The sequence below is a fragment of the Prionailurus bengalensis genome, chromosome D1, assembly GCF_016509475.1.
Source record: "Prionailurus bengalensis isolate Pbe53 chromosome D1, Fcat_Pben_1.1_paternal_pri, whole genome shotgun sequence".
Taxonomy (NCBI): Eukaryota; Metazoa; Chordata; class Mammalia; order Carnivora; family Felidae; genus Prionailurus; species Prionailurus bengalensis.
Window position 1 is genome coordinate 87,763,198 of NC_057346.1, and position 19,885 is coordinate 87,783,082.

The 19,885-nt window shown below is 36.9% G+C and overlaps 1 protein-coding gene and 1 pseudogene across 1 annotated transcript in view; one reads left to right on the plus strand and one right to left on the minus strand.

Moving 5' to 3' along the window:
• Window positions 1-16,973, minus strand: part of CSTF3 (cleavage stimulation factor subunit 3) — a 73,119-nt gene extending 56,146 nt beyond the window's left edge. Inside the window, exons 1-3 of the mRNA XM_043580895.1 lie at window positions 16,747-16,973; window positions 1,395-1,496; window positions 1,177-1,272 (exon numbers count right to left, since the gene is read on the minus strand). Coding sequence (XP_043436830.1) covers window positions 1,177-1,272; window positions 1,395-1,496; window positions 16,747-16,773 — 225 coding nt within the window. The 5' untranslated portion in view covers window positions 16,774-16,973. The remainder of the gene's footprint in view (window positions 1-1,176; window positions 1,273-1,394; window positions 1,497-16,746) is intronic.
• A 1,961-nt stretch (window positions 16,974-18,934) lies between these two features.
• Window positions 18,935-19,587, plus strand: LOC122483674 (annotated as a pseudogene).
• Window positions 19,588-19,885: the final 298 nt, after the last annotated feature.

A 19,885-nucleotide genomic window follows, 5' to 3' on the forward strand; every position in this document is an offset into this window, starting at 1 on the left:
ATCTCCCCTCACCCCAAAGTAATATACTATAAACCATAGCACAAATACAGTAAGTACACTGTAGCCTCAATTTAAACTGGCTATTGGTTGGGTCCATTATGAGGAACACATCACAGGTGACACTGTGTCGTGTTAAATTGTTTAGTACTGCTGATGACTAAAGCCCTTTAAACAGGTCCAAAACAGACCCATAGATCATCAAATTTCAGTTGTCATGGAAAACGTTAAGATGAGGCTGCAGTGTATTTGATTATGTTGAGAATTTATAACATTCAAAATAAGAATACTTCTTAGTATTATAAATTATAAAAAGAAATGGATAGAATTTTCAGCGTAATGTGGATATCAATTATTCCCATCTCACCCCTTCCATCCCATTAATTTATAATCTGAAAGATGATTACTTGGTGCTATTGTTATCGATACATTAATGCTTTATTATCATCTTGACTGCTAACCTCAGTTGTCAAAAATGAACATTTCCCTTCTAATCATAATCAAGAATGAGGCCCTTACTCTTTAAAATAAACGTGCCTGACTTAAAATTTCAAGACAGTTAGAAAGCAAGGAAAAAAAAAAATCAAAGTATCACTGGGTGAATTATGATTACACAAATTTGAATCACATTAGCTTATTCCCAAATAATGGAAACTTTATCCCCTTAAAAAACTTTAAATTACTGAAGTGCTTATATTTATTGACAAACCATGCATTTTCACAAAATTAAAACCTGAAACAATTTTTCACCTACATGTTTCACCACTCAATATACCCTATAAAACTAAGTTAACATTTCCATATTTTCTCATAGTACCATTCATATTAGTTTGTAAGTAGGAATAAAAAGAAAAATGAGTTCTAAATAAATGACACAGGAGGCAATAAATTGACACATGACAAGTAAATAAAAGGCTAAAGCACTCCAATACCATTGAAACTGTTTTAATGTTGTTGCAACTCCAAAATGCAACAATCATCAGCTTGTAAAGACCCAAATTTCAAAAATTCACTTTAATTACTCCTTCATACCTATTTTACAAAATAAAGGCAAGAGACATTTAAATCCTCCTTGTCCTAGTTGTGCTATCTACGTTCCTAACTTGTTTTCTATCACACTAGTGTATGCTGCAATTCCCATCAGATGCTATATAAGAAAAAATAAAATAAAATATTAACCTCTGCTTCAATGTATAGTTTCCAGAATCTGCCAGAACTGGGGAACTGGGCAACAAGGCGTTCATAAGTCTTCCGTGCTTTGTCTATAGGTTGATTCTAAAATTGAAAACCAATAAACAGCATTTACAATGTTAGGATTATGAAAATATTATTTACTGCAGAACCAAGTAGTGTGATTGGACCCATAGAGAAGGAAATGTAATCCTATATCACTAAACCTGTGCCTCTCGAATGAGAATGCTCCAAGCGTCAAGGTCATATGGATTCTCTTCTAATTTCTTTTCAGCTTTCTTCACCTTCTCTGGGACATACTCAGCTGCCTGGGGGAAAGAAAAATAACAAACTGATGTTACTGTTTTAAAAATTTCATGCCTAAATTAATCCAAGCACAAGATTATCAGTCTCTAATATAAAAGCATAAAAAAGTCCTCTTACAAAAGAGGCCTGCATTTTCTATAATCTATATTATGCTATCATAAGTCACCTGCATAAAAACAAAATCTAATGATCACATACTTTTAAAAAACATTTTAAAATTTAAACCCATTTTTCACATTAAATATCACACAGCAGCCGTTCTCAAACTCTGTGGTCTAAAAAACATTTTAAAATTTAAACCCATTTTTCACATCAAATATTACACAGCAGCCGTTCTCAAACTCTGTGGTCTTAAGACGGACCCCTTTTATACTCTTAAAAATTACTTGGTATGCCAAAGAGCATTTCGTTTATGTGATTATTTCAATATTTACTATATTAGAAATTAAAATGGAAAAATGTTAAATATTTATTCACGTACAAATAATAAAATTATTTGCATGTTAACAAATACTTTTAAGAAAAATAAATTTAAAAATTCAGTCAATACCCTTGTGTTATGTATTTGCAAATCTACTTAATGTCCAATTGTTTTAAATGTAGCTGGATTTTTATATCTGCTTCTGCATTCTATCTGTTGTGATAGCACATGTAAAAATTCCACTGTACTCTCATGAGAGATTAAGAGTGATAGGGCAAAAATGTCTTAGATTTATTATGAAACAGTACAAACTCACAGAATGAACCTCTGAAAGTCTTAGGAATCCCTGGGGTCTGTGGACCAACTTTGAGAAACACTGCTATAGAGCATTAATCCTGAGCCACAAAAAGGAAAAGCATGAAATGACATGGAAATTTTATTTTTTTAGTTGAGAGAGAGACAGAGACAGAGAGCCGGAAGGGCGGAGCAGGGGAGGGAGAAGGAGAGAGGGAGAAAGAGAATCTTAAGCAGGCTCCACATTCAGCATGGAGCCTGATACAAGGCTCAATCCATGCCCCTGGGATCACAATGTGAGTCAAAATCAAGGAGCAGGCATTCAACCAAGTGAGTCACCCAGGTGCCCCTGGAAATTTTATTTTGATGTAAAGATTTTAAAAACAGGACTCACAAATGATTTATACAGCATCACTAAAACTATAAAAGAAACTTGCAGTAAGAGATTTATAAGACTGTACTAAAATGTCTAGTGGTCATGTGTGGGTGATGGGTGGTAGTTTTATTTTTATTATAGAAATATAATCTTAAAAAAATTAATGCCTAAAATACTAGCTAGCACCTGAAGCAAAAATACAACTACTTCTCAAATTGTTGTTCAGAATACTACTATGTACCACAAAAAGAAACTGATATTCAAATAAGTCAGATACATGTTAACCTATAAAAGTTTTGTCTTTTTGCAGGACTTCTTGAAATCTGTAATATGGCAAAACACAATAATGTTCGAGATAGACAGGGACGCTAAGAGCTTTCTTTTTTCCTTTCTTCAGTGGCAATTAATATCTCATAGAAAATTACTGTCAAAACTCCAGTTGGGAAAAAACACTTTAAATTATGAGTTTAGAAAACAAAATTACCAAGGAGAAATAATACTCTCTTCTTTGGAATAAATTATTTAGAAAGAAAAACATGTTTTAAAAGATTAATGTAAATTTATATCAAAATTATGATGTTTTACTAATATACAAGAGCTTCGTAAGCAGGCCTGCTTAAGAAGCTAAAACTGGTAAAATTTAATGAAGAGGACTACTGGCTCCAACCATATGTTATAACACAAAATGACAAGGCAAGTTTGGTAATGGTGACAAACCAATCACTGGTTCAAGATGATTAAGAAAGAGAATGATATATGGAAAATGAACAAAACAAAGGTGATATTTTAAATCAGAATGGTAGATTATTTAATGTACAGTGTTAGAATAACTGCAGTCAACCTTATCAAAATAAAGTTGAATTACTATTTTATCCTTTCTACCAAAGTAAATTTCAGATAGATCAAAGATTTAAACACAACAAAAAAAAGAACTAGAGGAAAAAATAACTGAAATGTATCTGTGCATAGAAAAAACTTTTCCGGGGCGCCTGGGTGGCTCAGTCAGTTGAGCGTCCGACTTCGGCTCAGATCATGATCTCGGGTTCTTGAATCTCGAGGTTGAACCCCACATGGGGCTATGTGCTGACAGCTCAGAGCCTAGAGCCTGCTGCAGATTCTGTGTCTCCCTCTCCCTCTGCCCCTCCCCTGCTCATGATCGCTGGCGCGCTCTCTCTCTCTCAAAAATGAATGTTAAAAAAAAGAAAAAGCTTTTTAGAAGCCTTTGAAGAGTAAACTTAATTCAGTGTAAATTTGTGCATGAAAAAGTATTACAAAGTCAAAAGACTAACCTAAAAAACATCCCAACTTATTTGGCATAGTACTAAATTTATTAACGTACAGTCAATAAAAGACCAGCAGCTCAGAAAGAAAATGGGCAAAGTACTGAAACAGTTCCCAGAAAGAGAAGTTAACAATGACCTTTAAACACTCAAAAGAAATACCAATGTAAACCGTAAGACAGAGACCAAAGTGTTTTACAATCAATATTGCACTGGCAAGGGTATATAAAAACAGACATTCTCACACTGTTGGCAGGGGCAAGTAATCTGATCAAAATTTAACATGAATGTCTGACCCTGAATTCCACTCCTGGCAACTTCTACTGCACACATGCCCAAAGATGTGTACTAAATAAAGAGTCAAGTACTTGGCTGTTTGCTGTTACATAAAACTAGAAGTAATTTAAATAATCATGTATACAACAACTGGCTAAATATAGGAATTTGCAGTCACTAAAAAGAACAGAGCAAGACAAGTCTATAGATAGTAACATGGAACTATTACCATAATACTGCGTCAAAAAAAATTGGAGGTGAGCTGGGGAGAGACAGACACACACACTTACTTTACAATGTATATACTCTTCTGTTTAAATTTTTACTATTCACCTTAAAAGTATTTGCTCAGTGCTTAATATGTGCCACACATTGTTGACAGGACACTTGAGATACAACAAATAAAGACTTTTACTTTCAAAGGATTTATTTACTTCTTGAAAAAAAAATTAAAAAACTATCTTAAAAGAAAACTAGGAGTGGGGCACCTGGGTGACTCAGTTAAGCGGCTAACTCTTGATTTCAGCTTGCTTGAGGCTATGCGCTGACAGAGGGAGCCTGCTTGGGATTCTCTCTCTCTACCCCTCCCCCACTCACATGGACTCACTCTCTCTCTCAAAATAAATAAACGTAAAAATAAAATAAAACTAGGATCTTAGTTTGGAAGATACCAACTATAATAAAGTGTTAATGATAAAATAAGAAGTAAATCTGATACAAGTACTTTAAATCAGCAAGTAAAAAACAACTAACCAATACCAGTTTTAGTTAAATCAACACTAACAATTAGGGTTTCAAAGCAATCTGATGGGAAGGTAAATCATGATCTGAAAATTAACCAACCAAATTAGATAATGTATATCACAATCTGTAAAACAGCAGAGAAAACTCAGGAAACAGTGTCTAATACTCAACCACCAAAATTGCAGCAAAAAGCATAAATGTCTCCCTGCTAAATAAAACAAGCCATTCCCTTAGTGATCCTCAACCCTGGCAGCACATTAGAACCACCTGGGTGAAAGAGGATTTTAAAAAGATGCTCAAGCCCCACTATCTAGATCAATTAAATCAGAATCCCTAGGAACTGGCCTGGACCATCACTACTTTTATTTTACTTAAAAAAATTTTTTTTAATCACTAATTTAAAAAAATTCCCCAGATGGTTCTAATGTGCAGTCTCAGTTGAAACCACAGCTCTCTTTTTCATAACCCTTTGTAGTACCCCAGAACTTTCTTACAGTCTAGTGAAGCCTGTGGGCTCTTTCTCATAAGTGTTCTTTTTTTCCCCCCCAAAGTAGGTACTACACCCAACATGGGGCTTGAATGCACAACATCAGAAGTTGTTTCCTCTACAGACTGAGCCAGCCAGGCGCCCCTCTAAGAATAATGTTCTTAAATACACAAAATAAACAGATACCTCAAAGGAAACCAACTACATTGAAATATAATTACTGAAATATTTTTAAACAAAGTTTTACACAATAACAGACACAACACATTAAAATAAGATCTAGCAGTCAGTCTAATGATAAGGGCAACAATATTTGGAATATTTATGTCCAATTACAGCTGTTGCTAACACTGCTAATGTAAAAGTATCTTGCCTACATTCATAAGGAAAGGCTCAATTTCAGTTAGACATTAGTAAAAACAAAGAGTTTTCCATACAACTTCATAGAATCCCTACAATTCTATCCAGACACCTGGGGGATGGGGTTACAATGGACTAAGAACCGATGCAAATATTGTTGGAGATCAGATGTAAAAAAGTTTTTGAGCATCTACAAGGTAAAGCATTAACCATTCTTTGTTAAGTAATAACCCCATTTCATAACAAGAAATATAAACTACATGAATCTACCCAAAGTCTAGTTAGAATCTGACAGAACCATAGCTCAGCTCTTTTCAGACTGTTACACCCCTAAATATTTTCCTCTTGCCAAGGATGCAGTTAAATGTTCATAAAATAATTTACATAGATAATTCTCAATCAACTATATTAATTAACAAGAAAGCTACCGAAAATAGCCAAGAATATAGTCTAGTAGTTTTGCGCAATGGATAGCACATTGAACTTCTAGGACTTTGGGCCACATTTAATTCCTACAATAAAAAGTCATTCATCATCATGAACCAGTTAGGTGGCCAATGGCACAATATTTTTGTTCTCTGGCCTGGGCATACTTCCATATGGCAAAGGAAAATTGAACAGTTTTCTACTATCCACAAGGAGACTGGACCTCCACAAGGAATGGACTTGTGTTACTATTTCCTAAATCTTTTGCCCAAAGGAATAGGTCACTTCAAGAAAACTTAGGACAAGTTTCCAGTGCTCACTTGTAATGGAATGAGTTCAGAACTCCGCTTGCTTAGTGTAGCAAAAGAACAGCTGTCCCATAGTTACATGGCCCCAAAATTTATTACTATAAGAAACTCTATTACAAATCCAGCTCTTGCCTTTGGAATAAACTACAATCCTATTACCATTCTTTAAGAATGATGGGGCGCCTGGGTGGCGCAGTCGGTTAAGCGTCCGACTTCAGCCAGGTCATGATCTCGCGGTCCGGGAGTTCGAGCCCCGCGTCAGGCTCTGGGCTGATGGCTCGGAGCCTGGAACCTGTTTCCGATTCTGTGTCTCCCTCTCTCTCTCTCTGCCCCTCCCCCATTCATGCTCTGTCTCTCTCTGTCCCAAAAATAAATTAAAAAACGTTGAAAAAAAAATTAAAAAAAAAAAAAGAATGTTAATGGGCAGTGGGATGGAACCCCAATAAGCAGAACAAAAGATGGACTAGTTCCCAAGGCATGCACATTACCAATGATACCAGAACTTTGAGAACTCCTATGATTTGCAAAATTTTAAAAATCAGAAAAATTACACAATTATATGGAGTATACGGAGATACATACCAACACATACTATTTCAAATGGGTACAAAACCCAGAAAAATTATGAACTAGATGATATATTTTTTTGTATAGGGACAAGATGTTACTCAAGAACTGTCTCTAGCATCTGTTCTATGAACTGTTTTTCTAGTAGTAGCATACTGCTAAAATTAACAACTTATTTTCTTTGGTTACAACAGTAACCAATTTACAACTGGCTAAAAGTCTGAAGGCAGGGTAAATCCATTATGTGTTCAATCTTAAAATTTTCTTTAATAATGGCTTTTTGGAGACATAATCATATATAATTCACTCATTTAATGTATACAATTCACAATAAGTTTTTTAAAACATTTTATCACCCAACAAGAACCATACCCATTAGTCATTACAATTTCCCAATCCCCTAGTCCTAAGCAACCACCAAACTATTTTCAGTCTCCATAAATGTGCGTGTATTTCATGTGAATGAGATTACATAACGTGTTTCTGACTTGCATTTTGAGTGTTTTCAAAGTTCGTGTTTTATCACGTATCAGTACTTTCCTCTCTAATGCCAAATATTTCATTGTATGGATAATCCCACATTCTGTTTATTAGTGATGGCCATTTGGATTGTTTCCAATTAAAAAAAATTATTTTGCAGGGGCGCCTGGGTGGTTCAATCGGTTAAGCATCTGATTCAGCTCAGGTCATGATCTTGCGGTTTGTGCATTCGAGCCCTGTTTCGGGCTCTGTGCTGACTGCTCAGAGCTTGGAGCCTGCTTTGAATTCTGTCTCCCTCTCTCTCTACCCCTTCCCCCATTCGTTTTCTCTCTCTCTCAAAAGTAAATAAACATTTAAAAAAATTAATATAGAAGGATTTTTTTAGGTTTATTTATTTTTAAAGAGCCCGTATGAGTGAAGGGCAGAGAGAAGGAGAGAGAATCCCAAGCAGGTTCTGCACTGACAACAGGGTTCGATCCCATGAACCATGAGATCATGACCTGAACCAAAACCAAGGGTTGGACACTTTACCAACTGAGCCACCCAGGTGCCCCGGATTGAGATCATGACCTGAACCAAAACCAAGGGTTGGACACTTTACCAACTGAGCCACCCAGGTGCCCCGGATTGTTTCCAATTTTTGAGTAGAGTTCATTTTGTGTTTTGTTATTCATAGAGATACATGTATATACACGCGCACGTGCGCGTGCGCGCGCACACACACACACACACACACACACTCCTACAGGTAATATTATTAGGTTATATGGGAATTCTATTTTTAACATTTTGAAGAACTGTCAGACTGTTTTCCAAAGTGACTGAACCATTTTACATTCCCACCAACAGTGTATGAGGGTTCCAATTTCTCCACAACCTCACCAACAGTTGTCTTTTGATGATTATAACCATCCTACTGGGTATGAAGTGGTAACTCATGGTGGTTTTGATATACATTTCTCTGATGGTGAACCAAGTTCAGCATTTTTTGATGTTCTTATTGCCCATTTGCCTTATCGGCCTACCCAGATTCTTTGCCCATTTTTAACTGGGCTATCTTTTTATTGTTGAATTGCAAGAGTCTTTTGTATATTATAGCTACAAATCCCTTATTAGATACCAGATTTACAAAAATGTTCTCCTGTTAGGTGAGTGTTTTCACTTTCCATGCTTAACCTTTTGTTTGTCATGTGAAGCTAACCCAGAGAAAGAGAACTTGACAAGACACCATCCACTTTCAATGGTCCTCAAACTTTTTGTAAAGCCTTAGTTTGCATTCTTAAAAATCGAAGATCCAAAGAAAAAATTTTTACATGTGGGTTATATCGATATTATCATTAAAAATTAAAATGGAAAAAATTTGTTAATTCACTTTAAAATAAAACAATTTTATTTAAAAATATTTTCCAAAACAAAAAAATAATTAGTGGAAATAATGGCAGTTTTATGTTTTTGTGATTCTTTAATGTCTGGCTGAATAGAAGACATTATCTGCTTCAGCTTTCAGTCTATTGCAATATATTGTTTTGGATGAAATATGACTATGTAACTACAGTTATGAAGTACATGACTACGTATGTAGTTGGAAAAGGGAAAAGCACTTTTAATACCATTTTCGAATCATTGGTAGTCTCTGAGAAACTAAATTAAGCTTTACTAAAACTGCAAACCAGTTTCTATATGGCAGCTTAACTAATTAAGGAGGTTCGATAATTGGGGATGGAAGGGGGGGAAATGACAAACAAGATTAACGGTTGAAAGAATAAAGTAATCTAATTTCTTTCTTCCATTCCCACCAAGGAAGTAGAACTATAACTTTCACAGGGGAAAAAAAGGGAAGGGGGGGATAGGTCTCCTTCAAATAGCTATTTTCATGGTAAATAGGAAGGGTGTTATGCTAGAGGTCATACCAACATTCAATTAAAATGGAGACCAATGAAAATTTAATCCAACTGATAATTATCATAAGTACGGGGAGAAGGTGGTAAAATTAAAAAGATTTAAACCTATGTAAATATCTCTTGACCATGACCAACAGAACTAGAGGATGAGTCTCAAATACAGTTCTGTAATGAGTATTTTCCACTAATAAGGGTAATGGCTAAATACAGTAGAGGGAGGAAAATTTTTGTAAAATAGTATCAAAAGCCTAACCATCCTCAAATAATCTGCAATATTTTTCTCCACTTATTTTATCAAGAGTGTACTGGGGCGCCTGGGTGGCTCAGTCGGTTAAGTGTCCGACTTCAGCTCAGGTCACGGTCTTGCGGTTCTTGAGTTCAAGCCCCGCGTCAGGCTCTGGGCTGATGGCTCAGAGCCTGGAGCCTGCTTCGGATTCTGTGTCTCCCTCTTTCTCTGCCCCTCCCCCGTTCATGTTCTGTCTCTCTCTGTCTCAAAAATAAATAAACGTTAAAAAAAAATTTTATTTTATCAAGAGTGTATTCAAAAACAACTTTTAAGGGGCGCCTGGGTGGCTCAGTCGGTTAAGCGTCCGACTTCGGCTCAGGTCATGATCTCACAGTCTGTGGGTTCGAGCCCCGCATCGGGCTCCGTGCTGACAGTTCAGAGCCTGGAGCCTGTTTCAGATTCTGTGTCTCCCTCTTTCTCTGACCCTCCCTGTTCATGCTCTCTCTCTCTGTCTCAAAAATAAATAAATGTTAAAAAAAAAAAATTTAAAAAACAAAACAAAACAAAACAAAAAAACCACAACTTTTAAGGTTCAGGTATCTTTAACCCATAAAATGGTTTGCAAACTTTCATTTACATAAAAATCACCTGTGGTACTTGTTTCAAATGAAGATTCTCAGCCTCACTAACAGAATCTGTTATACTAAGTCTGAAATGGGGTGTAGGTACCTATACTTGAATAAAGCACCTAAGTAATTATGATTCAATAGACCATGAACTCCGTTTGGAGAAATACTATCTAATCTACGTGTCCTGTAATACATTTTTTGAAATGTTGTTTCCTTAGGGGCGCCTGGGTGGCGCAGTCGGTTAAGCGTCCGACTTCAGCCAGGTCACGATCTCGCCGTCCGTGAGTTCGAGCCCTGCGTCAGGCTCTGGGCTGATGGCTGGGAGCCTGGAGCCTGTTTCTGATTCTGTGTCTCCCTCTCTCTCTGCCCCTCCCCCGTTCATGCTCTGTCTCTCTCTGTCCCAAAAAATAAATAAAAAACGTTGAAAAAAAATTAAAAAAAAAAAAACGTTGTTTCCTTAAAAATAAAGTGGCATCAGACCTAAGTCATTCCATTTTTTTCCTAAAACATAATAAAGCTGCATGGACTATACTATCTATATGAAGTCTTAATTCTCCCTTGGCAGTTAACCTTTATTTATAATTAAAAATAGACTAGAGTAACCCTTTGCAAGACTATCTGCAAGTAGTAACCAAGAAGATTCATACGCCTAGACAATGAAGCAGTTTATGTGACAGGTGATGTTAGGACTGAATGCCAGCTTAGTCCTGTGTGCCTTTACCAGTGCAATGGAACTCTACCAGATTTTTGGTATCCTGCATATAATCCCTTCAATCCTTCCAAAGACTAAAAGTCTAAGAAACATGTAAACAATTCAAAACTTAAGAAAAAGTAGGCTAAAAATTATTGGCCCAAATGACACATATCACATTTCCTTATTAAATTTGCTTATTCATTCCCTAGGAAACAGATGCAAACTACAAATAAAAAATTGAGTCTTTTAGAATTTAAAAAATGTAGCTTTAGACCAAATGTAGCCAAGATATTAATTCTCTAGATTAAGTAAAATGTTAGAAAAACATCAATTAAGAAATAGTTTTTTGTCCTTCTGGCTTTAAGTATTTACTGATTATAAGCTATCCACTAATCTAAAAATTTACTAACTCAAATTCCCCTTCCTTTTTTAAAAAATACATTTTAAAGAGAAAGAGAGAGAGTGCATGCGCTAGAGTGTAGGAGACTGACGCGGGGAGGGGGGGGAGAGAGAGCGAGAGCACGAGCATCTCAAGCAGGCACCACGCACAGCATGGAGCCCAATGAATGCAGGGCTCAATTCGACAGACCCTGGGATCATGACCTGAGATAAAATCAGGAGTTGGATGCTCAATTGACTGAGCCACCCAGGTGCCCCAAATCTCTTTTTACATCAATTCTCACACCATTACCAACTGTCCAGCAAAACAAAAAGACTCAAATTCACAGCAAGGTCTTGGCTAAAGAGAAATAAAGATTTAGAGACAATGGTAGAAAAGCTCAAAACTAAGAATTGTGTTTGGCAGTGGTCCACTTAATAGGTACAAACATCTGAACACAGATTTTGCAACTCTGGGAAGTCTATCTGGGATGTAAACTATACTCCCCGAAACGCCTATATTCTTGAAGGAATGCAATCTTTCTTAACACAGCACCTTTCTGTTGTACTTCTAAAGAAAACCAATACTTCCGTAAATACAGATCTATCTCACTTAGGAACAATGACTGCCAACTATAGATAGTATTCTACACAGTCGAAATATTAACAATAAAGACGAACTCAATTTTAGCTGCCCAAACTGTTATACTAAGTAACACAACACAAGGGAGGAAAGTAAGAAAGACTATTACAGAAAGACTGTTAAAAACAGAAAAGAATAACTAGGCCCAAGAACACATCGTCTAATACACATACCTGGCCTTTCCCCCTCCCTATTCCTAACTGCCGCCCACATCCACTTTGACTTTGAAATTGTCCTGGTGCTATCATTACCTTTTAACCACTGGTAAGTATTAATGGTACTCAGCAAAGCCCTAAACAAGGTTTCAGGCTTCAACACTGGTATATATTTCATCTTTCTTCCTTCATTAATAAAGCAAAACAAGGATTAATCTTTTTAATTCTACTGGTAATTATGCTTCTTCAAGTCATGCAATTTTTCCAAAGTGAGGATCATTTTGTTTATATTATAGGCCTTTCTAATTCTAGGTACGTTATAGATTGTTTTAAAAGTGAAGTCTTATTTCTATTTTTTTTTTTTTAACGTTTATTTCTGAGAGACAGAGCGCAAGTGGGAGACACAGAATCTGAAGCAGGCTCCTGGCTCTGAGCAGTCAGCAAAGACCCCAACGTGGGGCTCAAACTCACTGTGAGAGATCATGACCTGAGCCAAAGTCAGACACTTAACCCACTGAGCCACACAGGTGCCTCGTGTCTTATTTCTAAAAGACGAGTGTAGAAACAGAATTTTAAGGATTTAAAGGTTCATATGAATTGGCCTGGCTGAGAACATCTCTCTCCATCCTCTTATCTAACAAAACTTTAGGAACCACCACTTTTACACCCAAAATATTTTACTCTGTATTATTTGTCCATCTGTCCTCCCAAGATTAAACTCTTTGAGAATTTGTACTGTATTGCACAGAGCCTAACTGCAAAATTCATCCATTCATTTATCAAACACCTTTAAATATCAAAGAGAATTTCCTAGATTCCTAGATGCAAGGATGAATAAATAAGGCCACCCCTTCAACTCAGGCCTAAACCCAGTGGAGGAACTCTAAACAATAGCTAAATGCTGTAAGGGTAGTGCACAAAGTAAAATGAAGCTAAGGAAGAATGAGATAAAAAACTGAACCAAGCAGTGAAAAAAAACATATGCAAGACAAAAAAAGAGCCATAATTCCACACAGGAACTAGATGTGTTTTCATTAGGGAAGGGGGGGAAGGGACTTACAAACAAAGTTTTGTCACCACGAAACTGGCAAAAAACGGTAATCAAGAATACCCATGAAAACTGCTAAGGTAATTTAAATAGCTCTCTATATGCAAAATGGAACTTTCTCACAAGAGTTAAAAAAAAAAAAACAAAAAAAACCAGGAACAAAAACCAATAAACCTTAGTAGCGATTTTGCTTATCTACAGTCATTTTCCTCTATCAAAGGGAAATCTAGAGATTCAGTACCAAGAAAGAAATGACCATGCATAGTTTTGAATAACTAAGGTATCAAGTTTATTCAAAAAAACTTTTTTTTTGCGCTTCAATGCTAAAAGGGTAAAAGAAATCTACACCTCCTATCTTGCCAGATTCTTTGTCCATCACATCTCTTGGCATCTTTCTAAAGCAAATGCACAATTCAGAGTGGCTTTGATTTTTTTCTTACTAGTCTTCAGCTTTGTTTGGTCTCTTTTTCTTGTCTATCATTTTAGGTACCCTCTTTTCCTATAAATATTCACTGACCAGTTAAAAGGTTACTGAAGAACACAACATCAACCTACAAATTACTAATTGCAAAGGGGAAAATAATCCTTCACAAGGAAGAAACCCAGCAGTCATCACCCTACCTAAAGCAAACTAGTTGATTTGTATTGTCAACCAGGTCACTATTGAAGGTATCATTTAATTACCACTTCAGTTAAAGTTCAATAGTACAATCTCTGGGATTTGCCTGAAAGCAATGAGGATGGGGAGAGTGTAAGTGAAAGTATGGGGGAAAAAAGATTAAGTCATCAGTTACAGCTCTACGATAGAAACATCATTCGTTACACTATTTTTTTGCATGTTTGAAATGTTATCATTACAAACTTAAAGAAAAGATAGTATGTGTTTTAGGCTGATGAAAGAAAGATACAGGAGCCACCATAAAGGTTGGGACAAGTTGAGCATCAAAAAGAAAAATAGCTATCGCTTATTTTTTTCTTTTAATATTTATTTTGAGAGAGAGAGACAGAGAGAGACAGAAATGGTGCATGTGAGGGAAAGGCAGAGAGAGGCAGACTGAGGATCTGAAGCAGGCTCTGCGCTAACAGCAGCAAGCCTGTTGTGGCACTCGAACTCATGAACCACAAGGTCATGACCTGAGCCAGATACTTAACCCAATGAGCCACCCAGCTGCCTCACTGCTAACACAGTAGATACAGAGAAACCCATGAATCCATAGTGATCTCTTTTATAAAGAAAAACAAAGAAATTTCTTCTTTACAGAAAAGTATGAGCCAGTCAGTAAAGACGTTAAGAGAATTTTCAAAACACCATTTGCCACCTCCAATAAAATAACTGATTTATTCAAGAATTATCAATCGATGACAAATAATAACTAGTTAAAAGGTTACTGAGGAACACAATACCAACCCACAGATTACTAACTGCAAAGGGGAAAATAATCCTTCACAATGAAGAAAGCCAACAGTCATCACCCTATCCAAATAAACCTATCCATCACTAATAGTGGAACAACCTAGCATGAAGTGCTTTCTAACATAACACTCTAAGTTACTCTACCCCAAAATATTTAACCCAAATATTACCAAAGCTCTCAGTTTAGACCTAACCACACACAGTTTTCAGGAAATAACACAAGATGAAGGAAAAGTTAAACAACAACACACACAAAAATCAAATCAACTCAGAAAATTAGAACTTTTACTAGAAAATTGTCCTGGGTTCCTCAAACAATAACCCTGGGGAGAAAAATGGGGAGACTATTCAAGAGACGTTAACTAAATGATGCCTGTAAATCCAGATAGATTCTGCCTTAAAAAAAGGAAAAGAAACCCTACGAAACATATTCTTGGGACAACTGGGGAAATTTGAACACGGACTGGGCTTTAGAAATGGTAGTATTACTATTAATTTTCTTAGGTGAGAAAATGGTATGGTCGTTAAATAACTGCCATCAATGTCCTTATATAAAAGAATGCTGAGATATATGAGGCTGAAATATGTGTTGGCTTACTTTCAAATAAGTATGTATGGAGAGATACAGCAAGTATGGCAAAATGGTTAACAATTGTTGACTGTGGGTGAAGAACTATGTTGCAGGCATTCATTGCACTTTTCTTTCAACTTTTCTCTATGTACTAAACTTCACACTAGAACTTTAGGGTTAATTTTTTTTCTGTAAGTTTTAACCATCTCTGCCATTTAAAACACCACATATCTGAAATATTCGAAGTCATGCCATTGCAGTGTCTACAATTTTAGATAAACGAAAGAATTAACAAATTCTGTAAATTTTCAATGAAACCTTAGGAGATCACTCCTTGACTTTCAGGTGACAAACTATTAGCCCAGAAAAATGGTAGGTATACATAAACAGATTTGATAGAATTTTGAGACTTTTCATTCTTGGGCATTCTGACAACATGTAAAATACAAGCACAGAAGATTTCAGTACTGAAATCAGTCAACAAGCAAACACAAAATTTAATTTAGGAAGCTTTTCCCGACCTAATGAAATTTACAATCATACAGACTATTCAAGAGGAACTGCAATTTTGCCTCATCTCTGTTAACCTCCAAGAACAGCCTCTACCTTCTAAGCTGGGGACTTAAACAAAAACCTAAGTGTAGTTCGTTACCATGGCAACGGGAAATTTCAGGAAATTGAGACCCTGCAGGCTAGCTAGCCTCCATTTTAAAAACTATTTACCTGAACATACCATCACTTTAAGTCGAAAAACAAATTGAATGACATCTTTCATAAATACCAGTTTCCTCTTTCAAACTAAAAGGTAAATACTACCCTACAAAATTCTGAATAAAGAGCAAAAGAAACAAATCATTTATTTAAATGTCTGAATTTTAAAATATTTATATGTCACTTATGTCCAGTACTAAAGCAGATGCGTTTATTCACAGTGGCCAAAACAGACTCCTCATTTCCGATTTATCAAATTCTGCATTATGTGTCGGTTGAAAACCGAAAATGAAATGTGGACAGAGAAAGAAAAAAAAAGAAAACCACAAAATTCCCCAAGTCTCTGCATAACCACGCTCTTACTCCTAGACTGCTTCCTTCTTCATTCGCTCTGGCAAGACACTATTTCTCCAGATGAGTTTCATCTCAAATTATTTTTCAAACTGGTAACCTATTTCTGCGTATATCGGAGAGGGGGAGGAGGAAACATTGACAAGTTTTTCGAGAACAGCGAGTACACGTCAAAATAATCAATTCCCAAACACCCTAACATCAAAACAAAATGTTATCAAAGGAAGGCATCCCACAGGAGTAGTCCCACGAACCTAAACAGGACGAAGCAGCTTCCTGGCTATTGTCTACATCCAGTATTTGTTCACATTAACGCCTAAGACAGAGAAGCCAAAAAATAACTTCAAACTCAGTCAGCTCTTGCTCCCCATTCCCACCATTCTTCTGTACCCGGTCCTCTGGGTTCATTAGACCCCGATTCCTTCCTCAGGCGAACATGGCTGGAGTACTCGGACGAACAGAGACGTGGAGAGAAGAGGTCGCCACGAGGCCCCACCACTCTCTTTCCTCACCTGCTCCGGGGCTCCGTCTCCTGACATGGCCTCAGCTGATTAGAAAGTGAGAACTGGCCCGCGATGCGAAGCTAGAAAAGAAAAATTAAACTAAAAGCCACCCAAGCCAGTAAAGTTACCCCCAGCCCAGCGGAGCCAGACCGCCAACACGAATCGCCACCGCCCACTCAGATATGAATTAAAATGGCTGCGCCCCTGCTGGCCGAGGAGAGAGGTGTGGCTTCTGCATTAACTTCCGGGGCAGTGGGCGGGGTTAAAAGCTCAACTCCCCAGTTACTTGGCCGCGCAGAAGCAAAGAGAACCCAGAGGTGGGCCCAAAGCCTGCGCTTACGTCACGACTCTGGGTTTAGGGAAACTGTTGTTGAGCTGGCTACAACCGGCTGGGAGGCGGGAATCTGGTTAGCCTGGAGGTTTGCGCGCCTTTCAGAATTTAATTGTCAACCTTTGAAACCTGGTTCTTCACTTTTTTTTTTTCTGAAAAATTTATTTTATTTTATTTTTGGGCGTTAACAGTAAATTTTATTTATTTATTTTTATATGAAATTTATTGTCAAATTGGTTTCCATACAACATCCAGTGCTCAACCCAACGGGTGCCCTCCCCAATGCCCATCACCCACTTTCCCCTCCCTCCCACCCCCCATGGTTCTTCACTTTTGAAGCCTGATTACCAATCAGTTCAGGCAAACTGGCTATTTTAGGGAGCAATGCTAAGTTTAAATGCCTTCTATGTATTGGAGATAAGGAATACATCGAGGTCTCAGCTAATGTTTTCTATGCTTCCTACGGATGAGAGGAACCGATCAAGTCCACAATAATTTGTACTGTCACCATCTACTATTGTGTCTAAGGCTTATTTCTCATTTTCCTTTTAATTGTGCTTTTATGGGTTTTCTTGGTGGGGGTGACAGGAGGTTGGGTAGGGTTATTTTTGGTTATGCAAAAAAATTTTGTTTGAATTGTTATGTAGTAGAATCTATCAATCTTATTGCTCTGGATTTGGGGACCAAGATAGAAGGGCTTTCTCCATTCCCAGATAATAAATTCAATCATGGTTTTAGTACTTCCTCGGTTTCATTTTTTCCATTTAGATAGTGTTGCTAGAATTAGCAAATAAAAATACAGCACAATCAGCTAATTGAATGTCATACAAATAATTTTTTCTATAATTATGTACCAAGGGGTTAATGTAGGCAACTGTACATTTTAACTGGTAACCCTACATTTGGATTTATGATCCATTTAGAGTTTAATCTGGCGTATATTACACAGAATGGATCCAATTTTATCTTCTCCCAAATACAAATTCCATTTTCAAAAATAAATTTTAATGAAAGAGTAGTCTAAAATAAATTAGTGACAATATGACATTTTGCTTCTGAATGCTGTGCTTTGCATCTTTCAAGAATGAAGAATATTTTCTGCTTAGCCAACATAATACTATCATACCTAATTAATCATTCTTTAATATTATCTAATATATACTACATATTCAAATTTTCCAATTGTCCCCAAATTTTCTTCACATCTGGTTTACTTAAATCAAGAGCCAATCCAGGACCACACATTATGTTTGGTTTTTCTGTTTCTTATATCTCTTTTAATCTAAGACAGTTGCTTTTTTCACAACACTGATGTGTTGAAGAGACTGACCAAGCCAGTTAGTTGTCTTTTAGAATGCATGTTCCACCTTATGGATTTGTCTCATTGTTTCCTCATGATGTCATCCCGTAAGTTTCCTGTAAAGGTGTGGTTACTGCCCATTAAGTAACATAAAACTTAATACTGGATTAGGGTGGAGACAGACCGATTCTGTTATATTCTTGCAACTAGAAAGTAATTCTTGGAGCATCTGGGTGGCTCAGTAGTTTAAGTGGCTGACTTGGCTCAGGTCATGATCTCACAGCTAGTAAGTTCAAGTCCTGCCTCCTGATCTTCGGGTACAGCTCAGAGCCTGGAGCCTGCTTCGGATTTTGTGTCTCCATCTCTCTGCCACTCTCCCACTCGCGCTCTCTCACTCTCAAAAATAAACATTTAAAAAAATTATTTGATAAAATTCCACCCAAAGTTATGATTTAAGGAGACGGAAGTCTCCGAGCAGGGCAGGTCAGGGGCAGCCCCAAAGAGTAGGAGGCGAAGGGGGAGCAGGTGCCCTGGTCTAACTGTTGTAGGGGCGCACTTTGGGCAAGAATCGGGAGCAAGAGACTGCAAGGCTAGGCCTGGGAGCAATGGCGTCCAAAGAGGCACAAACAGTCAAAAATTTCAACATGGAAAATGCCAGCCAGGAAAATGATTAAAAAAAAAAAAAAACTGAAAAGGAGCAAGTTGCTAATAAAGGAGAGCCCTTAAGCCTCCCTTTGGAAGCTGGTGAATATTGTGTGTCCAGAGTAAATCATAGGCCCCTCTGTGTTTAGTCAGCCCATCCTTCAGTATAGGTGGGACATGATTCAGAGGCTTGCAGAGCCACAGGCAAGGATGAAAGAAGACAAGATGGGAAGGATTGGGAAGGTGAGAGAGCTGATGGAAAAGCTGAGGGAAAAGCAATTCAGTCATAGCCTGCAGGTAGTTAGCCCTGATCCTCCTCACCATGACCATCATGATGAGTTTTGCCTTATGCCTCCAATCCTGATGTTTTCCCTGAAGTTAATGATAACACACACCTGCTTCCTAAACTTACATGTTCTCCGTATACCTTTGTTGTAAACATTGTGGGTCTCCTATTACCAACTTCTAAATGAATGTTGTATTTTGACCCAATCTGTAAGATTCTGTCAGCGGGGGAGTTTTACCCTATTGCATGGCAAAATGCTCATTATATATTGTGAAGTTAATAAAGCAGTTTAAAAAGCCAAGAAAGAAAGAAAGAAAGAAAGAAAGAAGGAAGGAAGGAAGGAAGGAAGGAAGGAAGGAAGGAAGAAAGAAAGAAAGAAAGAAAGAAAGAAAGAAAGAAAGAAAGAAAGAAAGAAAGAAAGGAGGAAAGAAAAGGAAATCTCTAACAAAGTAGGAACAGAAGGAAACTTCCCTGTTTGGTAAAGACTGTTTTTCAGAAATCTACAGTAGGCTATTTTAAATTATAGTAATGGTCACTTTCTTTTTTTTATGCTCTTTTTAAAATTTTTACTTTATTTTTTAAATTTACA